General features: G+C 43.9%; 1 protein-coding gene across 1 annotated transcript in view; it reads left to right on the forward strand.

The window, feature by feature from the left end:
* LOC110511695 overlaps positions 1-17,219 on the forward strand; it is a 47,708-nt gene that overhangs the window by 15,720 nt on the left and 14,769 nt on the right. Inside the window, exons 5-7 of the mRNA XM_036988827.1 lie at positions 7,905-8,066; positions 8,658-8,824; positions 11,746-11,917. Coding sequence (XP_036844722.1) covers positions 7,905-8,066; positions 8,658-8,824; positions 11,746-11,917 — 501 coding nt within the window. The remainder of the gene's footprint in view (positions 1-7,904; positions 8,067-8,657; positions 8,825-11,745; positions 11,918-17,219) is intronic.

A 17,219-nucleotide genomic window follows, 5' to 3' on the forward strand; every position in this document is an offset into this window, starting at 1 on the left:
TCTGTGTGTGTGTGTGTGTGTGTCTCTGTGTGTGTGTGTGTGTCTCTGTGTGTGTGTGTGTGTGTGTCTCTGTGTGTGTGTGTGTCTCTGTGTGTGTGTGTGTCTCTGTGTGTGTGTGTCTGTCTCTGTGTGTGTGTGTGTGTGTGTCTCTCTCTCTCTGTGTGTGTGTGTGTGTGTGTGTGTGTGTGTGTGTGTGTGTGTGTGTGTATGTGTGTGTGTGTGTGTGATGCTATAGAATGTGTTTATTTGTCATACACACCTCACCACTCTCAGGTTTGATTCGTCCTCAGTCTTCCTTGATGGATAATTGAACCGTATTTTATTATTGTATTGTGATGAATCATTTATTCTCCTCAGTTTAAATGAAACTCTCACTGCAGGGCATCTGCATCCGCGGTGGTTCGGTGTCAGACAGCACTGTTATCCTGAAGCAGAGAGGAGGTCCTTTCTAGCTCTCTCACTCTCTTTTTCTCTCTTTATAGCTCCCCCTCTCTCTCTCTCTATCTCTCTCACTCTCTATCTCTCTCACTCTCTCTCTCACTCTCTATCTATCTCTCTATCTCTAGCTCTCTATCTCTCACTCTCTAGCTCTCTATCTCTCACTCTCTATCTCTCTCTCTCTAGCTCTCTATCTCTCACTCTCTCTCTATCTCTCTATCTCTCACTCTCTCTCTCACTCTCTATCTATCTCACTCTCTCTCTAGCTCTCTATCTCTCACTCTCTCTCTCACTCTCTATCTATCTCTCTATCTCTCACTCTCTCTCTAGCTCTCACTCTGTCTCTCACTCTCTATCTATCTCTCTATCTCTCACTCTCTATCTCTCACTCTCTAGCTCTCTATCTCTCACTCTCTGTCTCTCACTCTCTAGCTCTCTAGCTCTCACTCTCTATCTCTCTATCTCTATCTCTGTCTCTATCTCTCACTCTCTCTCTCTAGCTCTCTATCTCTCTCTCTCTCTCTCTCTCTCTCTCTCTCTCTCTCTCTCTCTCTCTCTCTCTAGCTCTCTATCTCTCACTCTCTATCTCTCACTCTCTCTCTCACTCTCCATCTATCTCTCTATCTCTCACTCTCTAGCTCTCTATCTCTCACTCTCTATCTCTCTCTCTCTAGCTCTCTATCTCTCACTCTCTGTCTCTCTCTCTCTCTCTCTCTCTATCTCTCTTTCATTTTCCCACGCATCCTTTGTATTTCTGTCCTTTTTTCACAGGCGGAGAGAAAGGCAGAGAGGGAGAGATGATTCCAGGGGAATTAAGAACTGCTTAATGTGATAGAAATAATAGAAGACTTAGTGGAACTGATTGAAAGCACACACCCTCCTGGTCTGGCTTCAACTCCCTAACAATACAGCCATATCATTATACAGTATTCTATATTATAATAACACAGTATTATACAGTATTCTATATTATAATAACACAATATTATACAGTATTCTATATTACAATAATACAGTATTATACAGTATTCTATATTATAATAACACAATATTATACAGTATTCTATATTATAATAACACAATATTATACAGTATTCTATATTATAATAACACAGTATTATACAGTATTCTATATTATAATAACACAGTATTATACAGTATTCTATATTATAATAACACAGTATTATACAGTATTCTATATTATAATAACAGTATTATACAGTATTCTATATTATAATAACAGTATTATACAATATTCTATATTATAATAATACAGTATTATACAGTATTCAATATTATAATAACACAGTATTATACAGTATTTGATATTATAATAACACAGTATTATACAGTATTCGATATTTTAATAACACAGTATTATACAGTATTCTATATTATAATAACACAGTATTATACAGTATTCTATATTATAATAACACAGTATTATACAGTATTCTATATTATAATAACACAGTATTATACAGTATTCTATATTATAATAACAGTATTATAAAGTATTCTATATTATAATAACAGTATTATACAGTATTCTATATTATAATAATACAGTATTATACAGTATGCAATATTATAATAACACAGTATTATACAGTATTCGATATTATAATAACACAGTATTATACAGTATTCGATATTTTAATAACACAGTATTATACAGTATTATACAGTATCCTATATTACAATAACACAGCGTTATACAGTATTATACAGTATTCTATATTATAATTACACAGTATTATACAGTATTCTATATTATAATAACACAGTATTGTACAGTATTCTATATTACAATAACACAGTGTTATACAGTATTATACAGTATTCTATATTATAATAACACAGTATTATACAGTATTCTATATTATAATAACACAGTATTATACAGTATTCTATATTATAATAACACAGTATTATACAGTATTCTATATTATAATAACAGTATTATACAGCATTCTATATTATAATAACAGTATTATACAGTATTCTATATTATAATAACACAGTGTTATACAGTATTCTATATTATAATAACACAGTATTATACAGTATTCTATATTATAACAACACAATACATTTATAGAGTTTGTTATGTATTTGAATAAGAAGAATACATATATTGAGCATGTAATTGTGTCCTCCAGTACTCCAGTCCAGGGTGTAGTATTATTGTCTGAAAGAGAGACTGTCACTTCAATAAGTAACGGTGGATCTTGCTGAGAGCTTTCTGCATGCTGTCTCTGCACGCTGTCTCTGCATGCTGTCTCTGCACGCTGTCTCTGCACGCTGTCTCTGCACGCTGTCTCTGCACGCTGTCTCTGCACGCTGTCTCTGCATGCTGTCTCTGCACGCTGTCTCTGCACGCTGTCTCTGCACGCTGTCTCTGCACGCTGTCTCTGCATGCTGTCTCTGCAGCTATTCCCTTCTTCGTGCTCTCACGCTTCCCTGTGTGAAATTTTCTCATTATTTTTTAATCAGGCTCATTACGAGTGTCATTCGTTAATTACCAAGGCCTGAGGCGCATCAGCTTAAAGTAAATGTTTGATGTGGTTTGGTTGCAAAGGTACAGTGGGGCAAAAAAGTATTTAGTCAGCCACCAATTGTGCAAGTTCTCCCACTTAAAAAGATGAGAGAGGCCTGTAATTTTCATCATAGGTACACTTCAACTATGACAGACAAAATGAGGGGAAAAAAATCCAGAAAATCACATTTTAGGATTTTTATGAATATATTTGCAAATTATGGTGTACTGTACCACTTGACACCAGTAGGAGAGGAATGTTATGGAGTATAATATACCACCTGACACCAGTAGGAGAGGAATGTTATGGAGTATAATATACCATCTGACACCAGTAGGAGAGGAATGTTATGGAGTATAATATACCACCTGACACCAGTAGAAGAGGAATGTTATGGAGTATAATATACTACCTGACACCAGTAGGAGGGGAATGTTATGGAGTATAATATACCACCTGACACCAGTAGGAGGGGAATGTTATGGAGTATAATATACCACCTGACACCAGTAGGAGAGGAATGTTATGGAGTATAATATACTACCTGACACCAGTAGGAGGGGAATGTTATGGAGTATAATATACCACCTGACACCAGTAGGAGGGGAATGTTATGGAGTATAATATACCACCTGACACCAGTAGGAGAGGAATGTTATGGAGTATAATATACCACCTGACACCAGTAGGAGAGGAATGTTATGGAGTATAATATACTACCTGACACCAGTAGGAGGGGAATGTATTGGAGTATAATATACCACCTGACACCAGTAGGAGGGGAATGTTATGGAGTATAATATACCACCTGACACCAGTAGGAGAGGAATGTTATGGAGTATAATATACCACCTGACACCAGTAGGAGGGGAATGTTATGGTGTATAATATACCACCTGACACCAGTAGGAGAGGAATGTTGTGGAGTATAATATACCATCTGACACCAGTAGGAGAGGAATGTTATGGAATATAATATACCACCTGACACCAGTAGGAGGGGAATGTTATGGAGTATAATATACCACCTGACACCAGTAGGAGAGGAATGTTATGGAGTATAATATACCACCTGACACCAGTAGGAGGGGAATGTTATGGAGTATAATATACCACCTGACACCAGTAGGAGAGGAATGTTATGGAGTATAATATACCACCTGACACCAGTAGGAGAGGAATGTTATGGAGTATAATATACCACCTGACACCAGTAGGAGAGGAATGTTATGGAGTATAATATACCACCTGACACCAGTAGGAGAGGAATGTTATGGAGTATAATATACCACCTGACACCAGTAGGAGAGGAATGTTATGGAGTATAATATACCATCTGACACCAGTAGGAGAGGAATGTTATGGAGTATAATATACCACCTGACACCAGTAGAAGAGGAATGTTATGGAGTATAATATACTACCTGACACCAGTAGGAGGGGAATGTTATGGAGTATAATATACCACCTGACACCAGTAGGAGGGGAATGTTATGGAGTATAATATACCACCTGACACCAGTAGAAGAGGAATGTTATGGAGTATAATATACCACCTGACACCAGTAGGAGAGGAATGTTATGGAGTATAATATACCACCTGACACCAGTAGGAGAGGAATGTTATGGAGTATAATATACTACCTGACACCAGTAGGAGGGGAATGTTATGGAGTATAATATACCACCTGACACCAGTAGGAGGGGAATGTTATGGAGTATAATATACCACCTGACACCAGTAGGAGAGGAATGTTATGGAGTATAATATACCACCTGACACCAGTAGGAGAGGAATGTTATGGAGTATAATATACTACCTGACACCAGTAGGAGGGGAATGTATTGGAGTATAATATACCACCTGACACCAGTAGGAGAGGAATGTTATGGAGTATAATATACCACCTGACACCAGTAGGAGAGGAATGTTATGGAGTATAATATACCACCTGACACCAGTAGGAGGGGAATGTTATGGAGTATAATATACCATCTGACACCAGTAGGAGAGGAAAGTTATGGAGTATAATATACCACCTGACACCAGTAGAAGAGGAATGTTATGGAGTATAATATACTACTTGACACCAGTAGGAGGGGAATGTTATGGAGTATAATATACCACCTGACACCAGTAGGAGGGGAATGTTATGGAGTATAATATACCACCTGACACCAGTAGGAGGGGAATGTTATGGAGTATAATATACCACCTGACACCAGTAGGAGAGGAATGTTGTGGAGTATAATATACCATCTGACACCAGTAGGAGAGGAATGTTATGGAATATAATATACCACCTGACACCAGTAGGAGGGGAATGTTATGGAGTATAATATACCACCTGACACCAGTAGGAGAGGAATGTTATGGAGTATAATATACCACCTGACACCAGTAGGAGGGGAATGTTATGGAGTATAATATACCACCTGACACCAGTAGGAGAGGAATGTTATGGAGTATAATATACCACCTGACACCAGTAGGAGAGGAATGTTATGGAGTATAATATACCACCTGACACCAGTAGGAGAGGAATGTTATGGAGTATAATATACCACCTGACACCAGTAGGAGAGGAATGTTATGGAGTATAATATACCACCTGACACCAGTAGGAGAGGAATGTTATGGAGTATAATATACCACCTGACACCAGTAGGAGAGGAATGTTATGGAGTATAATATACCACCTGACACCAGTAGGAGAGGAATGTTATGGAGTATAATATACCACCTGACACCAGTAGGAGAGGAATGTTATGGAGTATAATATACCACCTGACACCAGTAGGTGGGGAATGTTATGGAGTATAATATACCACCTGACACCAGTAGGAGGGGAATGTTATGGAGTATAATATACCACCTGACACCAGTAGGAGAGGAATGTTATGTAGTATAATATACCACCTGACACCAGTAGGAGAGGAATGTTATGGAGTATAATATACCACCTGACACCAGTAGGAGAGGAATGTTATGGAGTATAATATACCACCTGACACCAGTAGGAGAGGAATGTTATGGAGTATAATATACCACCTGACACCAGTAGGAGAGGAATGTTATGGAGTATAATATACCACCTGACACCAGTAGGAGGGGAATGTTATGGAGTATAATATACCACCTGACACCAGTAGGAGAGGAATGTTATGGAGTATAATATACCACCTGACACCAGTAGGAGAGGAATGTTATGTAGTATAATATACCACCTGACACCAGTAGGAGAGGAATGTTATGGAGTATAATATACCACCTGACACCAGTAGGAGAGGAATGTTATGGAGTATAATATACCACCTGACACCAGTAGGAGAGGAATGTTATGGAGTATAATATACCACCTGACACCAGTAGGAGAGGAATGTTATGGAGTATAATATACCACCTGACACCAGTAGGAGGGGAATATTATGGAGTATAATATACCACCTGACACCAGTAGGAGAGGAATGTTATGGAGTATAATATACCACCTGACACCAGTAGGAGAGGAATGTTATGGAGTATAATATACCACCTGACACCAGTAGGAGAGGAATGTTATGGAGTATAATATACCACCTGACACCAGTAGGAGAGGAATGTTATGGAGTATAATATACCACCTGACACCAGTAGGAGAGGAATGTTATGGAGTATAATATACCACCTGACACCAGTAGGAGGGGAATGTTTTAGAGTATAATATACCACCTGACACCAGTAGGAGAGGAATGTTATGGAGTATAATATCCCACCTGACACCAGTAGGAGAGGAATGTTATGGAGTATAATATACCACCTGACACCAGTAGGAGAGGAATGTTATGGACTATAATATACCACCTGACACCAGTAGGAGAGGAATGTTATGGAGTATAATATACCACCTGACACCAGTAGGAGAGGAATGTTATGGAGTATAATATACCACCTGACACCAGTAGGAGAGGAATGTTATGGAGTATAATATACCACCTGACACCAGTAGGAGAGGAATGTTATGGAGTATAATATACCACCTGACACCAGTAGGAGAGGAATGTTATGGAGTATAATATACCACCTGACACCAGTAGGAGAGGAATGTTATGGAGTATAATATACCACCTGACACCAGTAGGAGAGGAATGTTATGGAGTATAATATACCACCTGACACCAGTAGGAGGGGAATGTTATGGAGTATAATATACCACCTGACACCAGTAGGAGGGGAATGTTGTGGAGTATAATATACCACCTGACACCAGTAGGAGAGGAATGTTATGGACTATAATATACCACCTGACACCAGTAGGAGAGGAATGTTATGGAGTATAATATACCACCTGACACCAGTAGGAGAGGAATGTTATGGAGTATAATATACCACCTGACACCAGTAGGAGAGGAATGTTATGGAGTATAATATACCACCTGACACCAGTAGGAGAGGAATGTTATGGAGTATAATATACCACCTGACACCAGTAGGAGAGGAATGTTATGGAGTATAATATACCACCTGACACCAGTAGGAGAGGAATGTTATGGAGTATAATATACCACCTGACACCAGTAGGAGAGGAATGTTATGGAGTATAATATACCACCTGACACCAGTAGGAGAGGAATGTTATGGAGTATAATATACCACCTGACACCAGTAGGAGAGGAATGTTATGGAGTATAATATACCACCTGACACCAGTAGGAGAGGAATGTTATGGAGTATAATATACCACCTGACACCAGTAGGAGAGGAATGTTATGGAGTATAATATACCACCTGACACCAGTAGGAGAGGAATGTTATGGAGTATAATATACCACCTGACACCAGTAGGAGAGGAATGTTATGGAGTACAACTTCAACTCTTTTCTAAAAGTCATCCAAATAAAATTGATTTGTCGCTAACTGTCTAACAAAGGCGTCCTGTGTTTCAGAGCCCCAGTCACATCAGCAGTCTCCCGAGGCTGTCCTGGCCCTCAACGCTGCCGCCGTCATAGCTCATATCAAACTCCAGAGACAACTGAGCCTGAGGAAGGCAACACCACATGACCTTTCTACAAGGTCACCCACCACACCAGAGGAGGGAAAAACACTGGGTATTGTTGCTTTTTTAAAAGTTTTTGCCTCGACGTTGATGACCTTCACAGAGCATAGCTCATAACAAATATCGATCCCCGAGACAATTACCTGAAAGAATTTCAGTTAAATGTCAGAAGTGTTGCTGGGTTCTAACTTTTGAGTAGGCATTAGAGAAACAACATGTCTTGCTTGAAGGTTTCTCTTTGTGTGTGTGTGTCAGGTTAATTGTTCCTGAAATTGTCTTTATAATCAGATAATTGTCTTGAGTTCAGAATATAAATCCCATTTTTTGATTGAAAGGTAAACTAAGGTTATTGGAAGGATAAATACTTTGTTACATAAAGTTTATTGAATTTGTTTGAGAGAGAACGAGAAATCAACACACCCTCTCTTTTCTCTCTCTCTTTCTCTCTCTCTCTCTCTCTACCCTTCTCTCTCGCTCTCTTTCTCTCTCTCTCTCTACCCTTCTCTCTGTCTCTCTCTCTCTCTCTCTCTCTCACTCACTCACTCACTCACTCACTCACTCACTCACTCACTCACTCACTCACTCACTCACTCACTCACTCACACTCACTCACTCACTCACTCACTCACTCACTCACTTCTAGTGAAGGATGCTGGTGGTTGTGTGCGACCCAGGACTGATGACAACAGACTAGACCCTGGTGAGACCACCAGAACCACACATCACACAACCCAGATTGATGTTGGGTTTATTCCCCTGAATTCTGACTCTGACCCGGAAACAAGCAAAGCCAACATTCCATCACCCAGGGTAAGTTGAAGTTACCAGCTCCTAGCCATCTCATGGCCAGCAGGGTAAGTTGAAGTTCTGGAGTAAGTTTTGGATGCATGAAACTCATGAAACTTGATGATGAAAGACGTGTCTTGGGCTCCAGGCTAAATGCTTTCACAACAGGCCTGTTTATCTCTCAGCATAGTCAAGTCAGAGATGTTGCATGCTGGGACAGTATCTTGTTATATTTTTCCTCTCCGGCGAAAAAACACACACTACATTTCTGTAAGGGAGAAATCAATAGTAACACAACATGCGCCATCGCCTAGCCAGCCTCCCTCCACATGAAGAATACCAGCTCCTAGCCAGCCTCCCTCCTCATGAAGAGTACCAGCTCCTAGCCAGCCTCCCTCCTCATGAAGAGTACCAGCTCCTAGCCAGCCTCCCTCCACATGAAGAATACCAGCTCCTAGCCAGCTCCTAGCCAGCCTCCCTCCACATGAAGAATACCAGCTCCTAGCCAGCCTCCCTCCACATGAAGAATACCAGCTCCTAGCCAGCCTCCCTCCACATGAAGAATACCAGCTCCTAGCCAGCCTCCCTCCACATGAAGAATACCAGCTCCTAGCCAGCCTCCCTCCACATGAAGAATACCAGCGCCTAGCCAGCCTCCCTCCACATGAAGAATACCAGCTCCTAGCCAGCCTCCCTCCACATGAAGAATACCAGCTCCTAGCCAGCCTCCCTCCACATGAAGAATACCAGCTCCTAGCCAGCCTCCCTCCACATGAAGAATACCAGCTCCTAGCCAGCCTCCCTCCACATGAAGAATACCAGCTCCTAGCCAGCCTCCCTCCACATGAAGAATACCAGCTCCTAGCCAGCCTCCCTCCACATGAAGAATACCAGCTCCTAGCCATCTCCTAGCCAGCCTCCCTCCACATGAAGAATACCAGCTCCTAGCCAGCCTCCCTCCACATGAAGAATACCAGCTCCTAGCCAGCCTCCCTCCACATGAAGAATACCAGCGCCTAGCCAGCCTCCCTCCACATGAAGAATACCAGCTCCTAGCCAGCCTCCCTCCACATGAAGAATACCAGCTCCTAGCCAGCCTCCCTCCACATGAAGAATACCAGCTCCTAGCCAGCCTCCCTCCACATGAAGAATACCAGCTCCTAGCCAGCCTCCCTCCACATGAAGAATACCAGCTCCTAGCCAGCCTCCCTCCACATGAAGAATACCAGCTCCTAGCCAGCCTCCCTCCACATGAAGAATACCAGCTCCTAGCCAGCCTCCCTCCACATGAAGAATACCAGCTCCTAGCCAGCCTCCCTCCACATGAAGAATACCAGCTCCTAGCCATCTCCTAGCCAGCCTCCCTCCACATGAAGAATACCAGCTCCTAGCCAGCCTCCCTCCACATGAAGAATACCAGCTCCTAGCCAGCCTCCCTCCACATGAAGAATACCAGCGCCTAGCCAGCCTCCCTCCACATGAAGAATACCAGCTCCTAGCCAGCCTCCCTCCACATGAAGAATACCAGCTCCTAGCCAGCCTCCCTCCACATGAAGAATACCAGCTCCTAGCCAGCCTCCCTCCACATGAAGAATACCAGCTCCTAGCCAGCCTCCCTCCACATGAAGAATACCAGCTCCTAGCCAGCCTCCCTCCACATGAAGAATACCAGCTCCTAGCCAGCCTCCCTCCACATGAAGAATACCAGCTCCTAGCCAGCCTCCCTCCACATGAAGAATACCAGCTCCTAGCCATCTCCTAGCCAGCCTCCCTCCACATGAAGAATACCAGCTCCTAGCCAGTCTCCCTCCACATGAAGAATACCAGCTCCTAGCCAGCCTCCCTCCACATAAAGAATACCAGCTCCTAGCCAGCCTCCCTCCACATAAAGAATACCAGCTCCTAGCCAGCCTCCCTCCACATGAAGAATACCAGCTCCTAGCCATCTCCTAGCCAGCCTCCCTCCACATTAAGAATACCAGCTCCTAGCCAGCCTCCCTCCACATGAAGAATACCAGCTCCTAGCCAGCCTCCCTCCACATGAAGAATATCAGCTCCTAGCCAGCCTCCCTCCACATGAAGAATACCAGCTCCTAGCCATCTCCTAGCCAGCTCCTAGCCAGCCTCCCTCCACATGAAGAATACCAGCTCCTAGCCATCTCCTAGCCAGCTCCTAGCCAGCACCTATCCATCTCCTAGCCAGCTCCTAGCCATCTCCTAGCCAGCTCCTAGCCAGCCTCCCTCCACATGAAGAATACCTTCTCCTAGCCATCTCCTAGCCATCTCCTAGCCATCTCCTAGCCATCTCATAGCCAGCTCCTAGCCAGCCTCCCTCCACATGAAGAATACCAGCTCCTAGCCAGCTCCTAGCCATCTCCTAGCCATCTCCTAGCCATCTCATAGCCAGCTCCTAGCCAGCCTCCCTCCACATGAAGAATACCAGCTCCTAGCCAGCCTCCCTCCACATGAAGAGTACCAGCTCCTAGCCAGCCTCCCTCCACATGAAGAGTACCAGTTCCTAGCCAGCCTCCCTCCACATGAAGAGTACCAGCTCCTAGCCAGCTCCTAGCCAGCCTCCCTCCTCATGAAGAATACCAGCTCCTAGCCAGCTCCTAGCCAGCTCCTAGCTAGCTCCTAGCCAGCTCCTAGCCAGCTTCCCTCCACATGAATAGTACCAGCTCCTAGCCAGCTCCTAGCTAGCTCCTAGCCAGCTCCTAGCTAGCTCCTAGCCAGCTCCTAGCCAGCCTCCCTCCACATGAAGTGTGCCAGCATCAGGAGTTCCAGGCGTACCTCAGGGCAGTGTCCTCGGCCCCCTTGCTGAAGCTCGCTCTCACAGGGCAGATAGATGTTGTAATCACGTTAGTTGAATTCACTGACAGCAGGTCAGTTTAGATAAGAGTGTCTGCTAAATGACTAAAACATCTCTGCTTCTGGCCCACATACAGGAGGCTCTGGAGCGATCCAGACCACACTTCATCAGTCGCTCTCAGGGCAGACTGAGAGAGATGGAGAGGCGGGCGGAAGAGAGGAGGGAGGAGAGGCGCTCTGACCACCAGCCAGAGGAGACGATGCTGATGCACCATGGAGGACACAGCACCAGAACCAGTCCTCTCAGTGGTACGGTACCACTGACTGTTTCTCTCTCTCTGTCATAGAGGACACAGCACCAGAACCAGTCTGAGTGGTACGGTACCACTGACTGTTTCTCTCTCTCTGTCATAGAGGACACAGCACCAGAACCAGTCTGAGTGGTACGGTACCACTGACTCTTTCTCTCTCTCTCTCTCTCTCTCTCTCTCCTCTCTCTCTCTGTCTCTCTCCCTCTCTGTCTCTCTCCATCTCCCTCTCTCTCTCTCCCTCTCTCTCTCTCTCTCTCTCTCTCTCTCTCTCTCTCTCTCTCTCTCTCTCTCTCACACACACACACCATCTCTTTCACTATGACACCCATTGTTCCCACGCAGCTGCAGTGGGCTGTATGCCACACACATAGTCACAGCTCTCTTCTGTCTGCACAGAACGGGCCCCCTCAGGCTCGTTGTATATCTACATAACATGATACAACGGAAACAAGACATCTACCCACATGTTTGTTCATATTATTCCAGTTTTTTTTGTTTTTCATATACATGTCTCTCTATTCATGGGAAGAAAATGATTGGCGTCACAGACAGATCCCTGACCTTCAGACGTAATGAGTTTGTTTATCTGTCAATGCAGCGTGTCTATCGGATCAGCAGATTTCCCTGCTGAATAGCAGCTTTAAAAAGGGGGCAATTTGTATTCGCTAAATCGAATATTTAGACTTTTAAATCAATTATAGATACCCGTGAGCTCGGTTCAACTGTCAAACCCCATCAGAACCTAAAATGTACGTTTAAAAAAAATATATATTTTCTTTGCAAACAATGTAATTGTAAACAAACACTGTATAGCCTCAAAACATGTTTAAACTATAATGTTGATATCATGGATGGTCAGTCCTTGCATCCACAGCTCTGTCTATGAATTTGAGAGAGGTTACATTTCTCAATCCCCACCCCTCAATTGTTTACCGAAACAGTGGTGGGGGTGTACCTTTGTTATGGTTTGAAATGAAGATTGTCTCTTTAATGGATAAAATGAACCAAACCCCCTGGTAGTATGCTGATTTCATAGTGCTTACTGCCCCCTGCTGGTCCTGGTGTGAAACTACACCATTGGCTCAGATCAATGATAATGGCATTGAGTTATAAAGGATTATTCATAGGAGAATTGCCCTATTGTCAAAACAAAGACACACTTCCTGTATGATAATTAATGCAGGATATGACCTCATTCAAGCAAATCAATGCAAGAAAAACTGTACCTGCCTGCCGGAGTGAAAAACATATCTCTTCCAGGTGATAGTGAATGTAGTCATCTTGTCTGGCAGGCCGTAGTCATCTTCTCTGGTCGGTAGTAGTCATCTTCTCTGACAGGCAGTAGTCATCTTCTCTGACAGGCAGTAGTCATCTTCTCTGACAGGCAGTAGTCATCTTCTCTGACAGGCAGTAGTCATCTTCTCTGATAGGCAGTAGTCATCTTCTCTGGCAGGCAGTAGTCCTCTTCTCTGACAGGCAGTAGTCATCTTCTCTGACAGGCAGTAGTCATCTTCTCTGGCAGGCAGTAGTCATCTTCTCTGACAGGCAGTAGTCATCTTCTCTGACAGGCATCTTCTCTGACAGGTAGTAGTCATCTTCTCTGACAGGCATATTCTCTGACAGGCAGTAGTCATCTTCTCTGACAGGCAGTAGTCATCTTCTCTGGCAGGCAGTAGTCATCTTCTCTGACAGGCCGTAGTCATCTTCTCTGACAGGTAGAAGTCATCTTCTCGGGCAGGCAGTAGTCATCTTCTCTGACAGGTAGAAGTCATCTTCTCGGGCAGGCAGTAGTCATCTTCTCTGACAGGTAGAAGTCATCTTCTCGGGCAGGCAGTAGTCATCTTCTCTGACAGGCAGTAGTCATCTTCTCTGACAGGCATCTTCTCTGACAGGTAGTAGTCATCTTCTCTGACAGGCAGTAGTCATCTTCTCTGACAGGCAGTAGTCATCTTCTCTGACAGGCAGTAGTCATCTTCTCTGACAGGCAGTAGTCATCTTCTCTGACAGGCAGTAGTCATCTTCTCTGACAGGCAGTAGTCATCTTCTCTGACAGGCAGTAGTCATCTTCTCTGGCAGGCAGTAGTCATCTTCTCTGACAGGCAGTAGTCATCTTCTCTGACAGGCAGTAGTCATCTTCTCTGACAGGCAGTAGTCATCTTCTCTGACAGGCAGTAGTCATCTTCTCTGACAGGCAGTAGTCATCTTCTCTGACAGGCAGTAGTCATCTTCTCTGACAGGCCGTAGTCATCTTCTCTGACAGGCAGTAGTCATCTTCTCTGACAGGCAGTAGCCATCTTCTCTGACAGGCAGTAGTCACCTTCTCTGACAGGCATCTTCTCTGACAGGCAGTAGTCACCTTCTCGGGCAGGGGTAGTGCTGTGTTTGCACAGTGTTAATTATCTCTCTCTCTGAAAAGTCAGTTAATCTCTTCAAGCTCAGGAAGAGTAGGAGTTGTTACTTAACTGTGAATCCTCAATTCTCAACTCAATCAAATCATTGTAAACTGTAAATAAGAATAATAATTGTAAATAAGAATTTGTTCTTAAACTGACTTGCCTAGTTAAAATAAAGGTTAAATAAATAAACATCTAATTGTATTTGTCACATGCTGTGTAAACAACAGGTGTAGACTAACAGTGAAATGCTGACTGATGGGGTCCTTTCCCAACAATGACACAATGAACAAATACACAATGAGTAACTAACTATAACTTGTCCTAGTCCGTGTAAAACAGCTGTAGATCTTTATGAGGATCTGAGGGACAAATCTTTTCAGCCTCCTGAGGGAGAAGAGGTGTTGTGGTGCTGGTGTGTGTGGACCACGATAGTTCCTTAGTGTTGTGGTGCTGGTGTGTGTGGACCACGATAGTTCCTTAGTGTTGTGGTGCTGGTGTGTGTGGACCACGATAGTTCCTTAGTGTTGTGGTGCTGGTGTGTGTGGACCACGATAGTTCCTTAATGTTGTGGTGCTGGTGTGTGTGGACCACGATAGTTCCTTAATGTTGTGGTGCTGGTGTGTGTGGACCACGATAGTTCCTTAGTGATGTGGTGCTGGTGTGTGTGGACCACGATAGTTCCTTAGTGTTGTGGTGCTGGTGTGTGTGGACCACAATAATTCCTAAGTGTTGTGGTGCTGGTGTGTGTTAGGACCACGATAGTTCCTTAGTGTTGTGGTGCTGGTGTGTGTGGACCATGATAGTTCCTTAGTGTTGTGTTGCTGGTGTGTGTGGACCATGATAGTTCCTTAATGTTGTGGTGCTGGTGTGTGTGGACCACGATAGTTCCTTAGTGATGTGGTGCTGGTGTGTGTGGACCACGATAGTTCCTTAGTGTTGTGGTGCTGGTGTGTGTGGACCACAATAATTCCTAAGTGTTGTGGTGCTGGTGTGTGTTAGGACCACGATAGTTCCTTAGTGTTGTGGTGCTGGTGTGTGTGGACCACGATAATTCCTAAGTGTTGTGGTGCTGGTGTGTGTGGACCATGATAGTTCCTTAGTGTTGTGGTGCTGGTGTGTGTGGACCACGATAGTTCCTTAGTGATGTGGTGCTGGTGTGTGTGGACCTCGATAGTTCCTTAGTGTTGTGGACCACGATAATTCCTTAGTGTTGTGGACCTCGATAGTTCCTTAGTGTTGTGGAGCACGATTGTTCCTTAGTGTTGTGGACCACGATAATTCCTTAGTGATGTGGACCTCGATAGTTCCTTAGTGTTGTGGACCATGATTGTTCCTTAGTGTTGTGGACCACGATAGTTCCTTAGTGTTGTGGACCATGATAGTTCCTTAGTGTTGTGGTGCTGGTGTGTGTGGACCACGATAGTTCCTTGGTGTTGTGGTGCTGGTGTGTGTGGACCACGATAGTTCCTTAGTGATGTGGTGCTGGTGTGTGTGGACCACGATAGTTCCTTAGTGATGTGGCCCACGATAGTTCCTTAGTGATGTGGACCACGATAGTTCCTTAGTGATGTGGACCACGATAGATCCTTAGTGATGTGGACCACGATAGTTCCTTCGTGATGTGGACCACGATAGATCCTTAGTGACGTGGACCACGATAGTTCCTTAGTGATGTGGACCACGATAGTTCCTTAGTGATGTGGACCACGATAGTTCCTTAGTGATGTGGACCACGATAGTTCCTTAGTGATGTGGACCACGATAGTTCCTTAGTGATGTGGACCACGATAGTTCCTTAGTGATGTGGACCACGATAGTTCCTTAGTGATGTGGACCACGATAGTTCCTTAGTGATGTGGACCACGATAGTTCCTTAGTGATGTGGACACCGAGGAACTTAAAGCTCTCGACCCGCTCCACTACGGCCCCGTCGGTGTGTAAGGGGACGTGCTTAGCCCTCTGTTTCCTGTAGGTGTTTAAGGGGACGTGCTTAGCCCTCTGTTTCCTGTTGTCCACTGTCAACTCCTTTGTCTTGCTGACGTTGAGGGACAGGTTGTTGTCCTGACACCACACTGACCTCCTCCCTATAGGCTGTCTCTGTTAATAAAAAAAAATCATTAAAAAATACAATTTGAAAACATACAAAGACAATCAACATTTAGTACATTAATTTCTACAAACATGAATGACATCCCGCTTTCTCAAACCCACATGTTCCCATTGTATCAGCTCATCCTGCCCATCTCACAGTCACATGTTCCCATCGTATCAGCTCATCCTGCCCATCTCACAGTCATATGTTCCCATTGTATCAGCTCATCCTGCCCATCTCACAGTCATATGTTCCCATTGTATCAGCTCATCCTGCCCATCTCACAGTCACATGTTCCCATCGTATCAGCTCATCCTGCCCATCTCACAGTCATATTTTCCCATTGTATCAGCTCATCCTGCCCATCTCACAGTCATATGTTCCCATCGTATCAGCTCATCCTGCCCATCTCACAGTAATATTATCCCATTGTATCAGCTCATCCTGCCCATCTCACAGTCATATGTTCCCATCGTATCAGCTCATCCTGCCCATCTCACAGTCATATGTTCCCATTGTATCAGCTCATCCTGCCCATCTCACAGTCATATGTTCCCATTGTATCAGCTCATCCTGCCCATCTCACAGTCATATTTTCCCATTGTATCAGCTCATCCTGCCCATCTCACAGTAATATGTTCCCATTGTATCAGCTCATCCTGCCCATCTCACAGTCATATTTTCTCTCCTTCCTCTTCCTGTCACGCCCTGACCTTGGATATCCTTTTTATGTCTCTATTTTGGGTTTGGTCAGGGCGTGAGTTGGGGTGGGCATTCTATGTTTTGTGTTTCTATGATTTTCTATCTCTATG

The sequence above is a fragment of the Oncorhynchus mykiss genome, chromosome 1, assembly GCF_013265735.2.
Source record: "Oncorhynchus mykiss isolate Arlee chromosome 1, USDA_OmykA_1.1, whole genome shotgun sequence".
Lineage (NCBI taxonomy): Eukaryota > Metazoa > Chordata > Actinopteri > Salmoniformes > Salmonidae > Oncorhynchus > Oncorhynchus mykiss.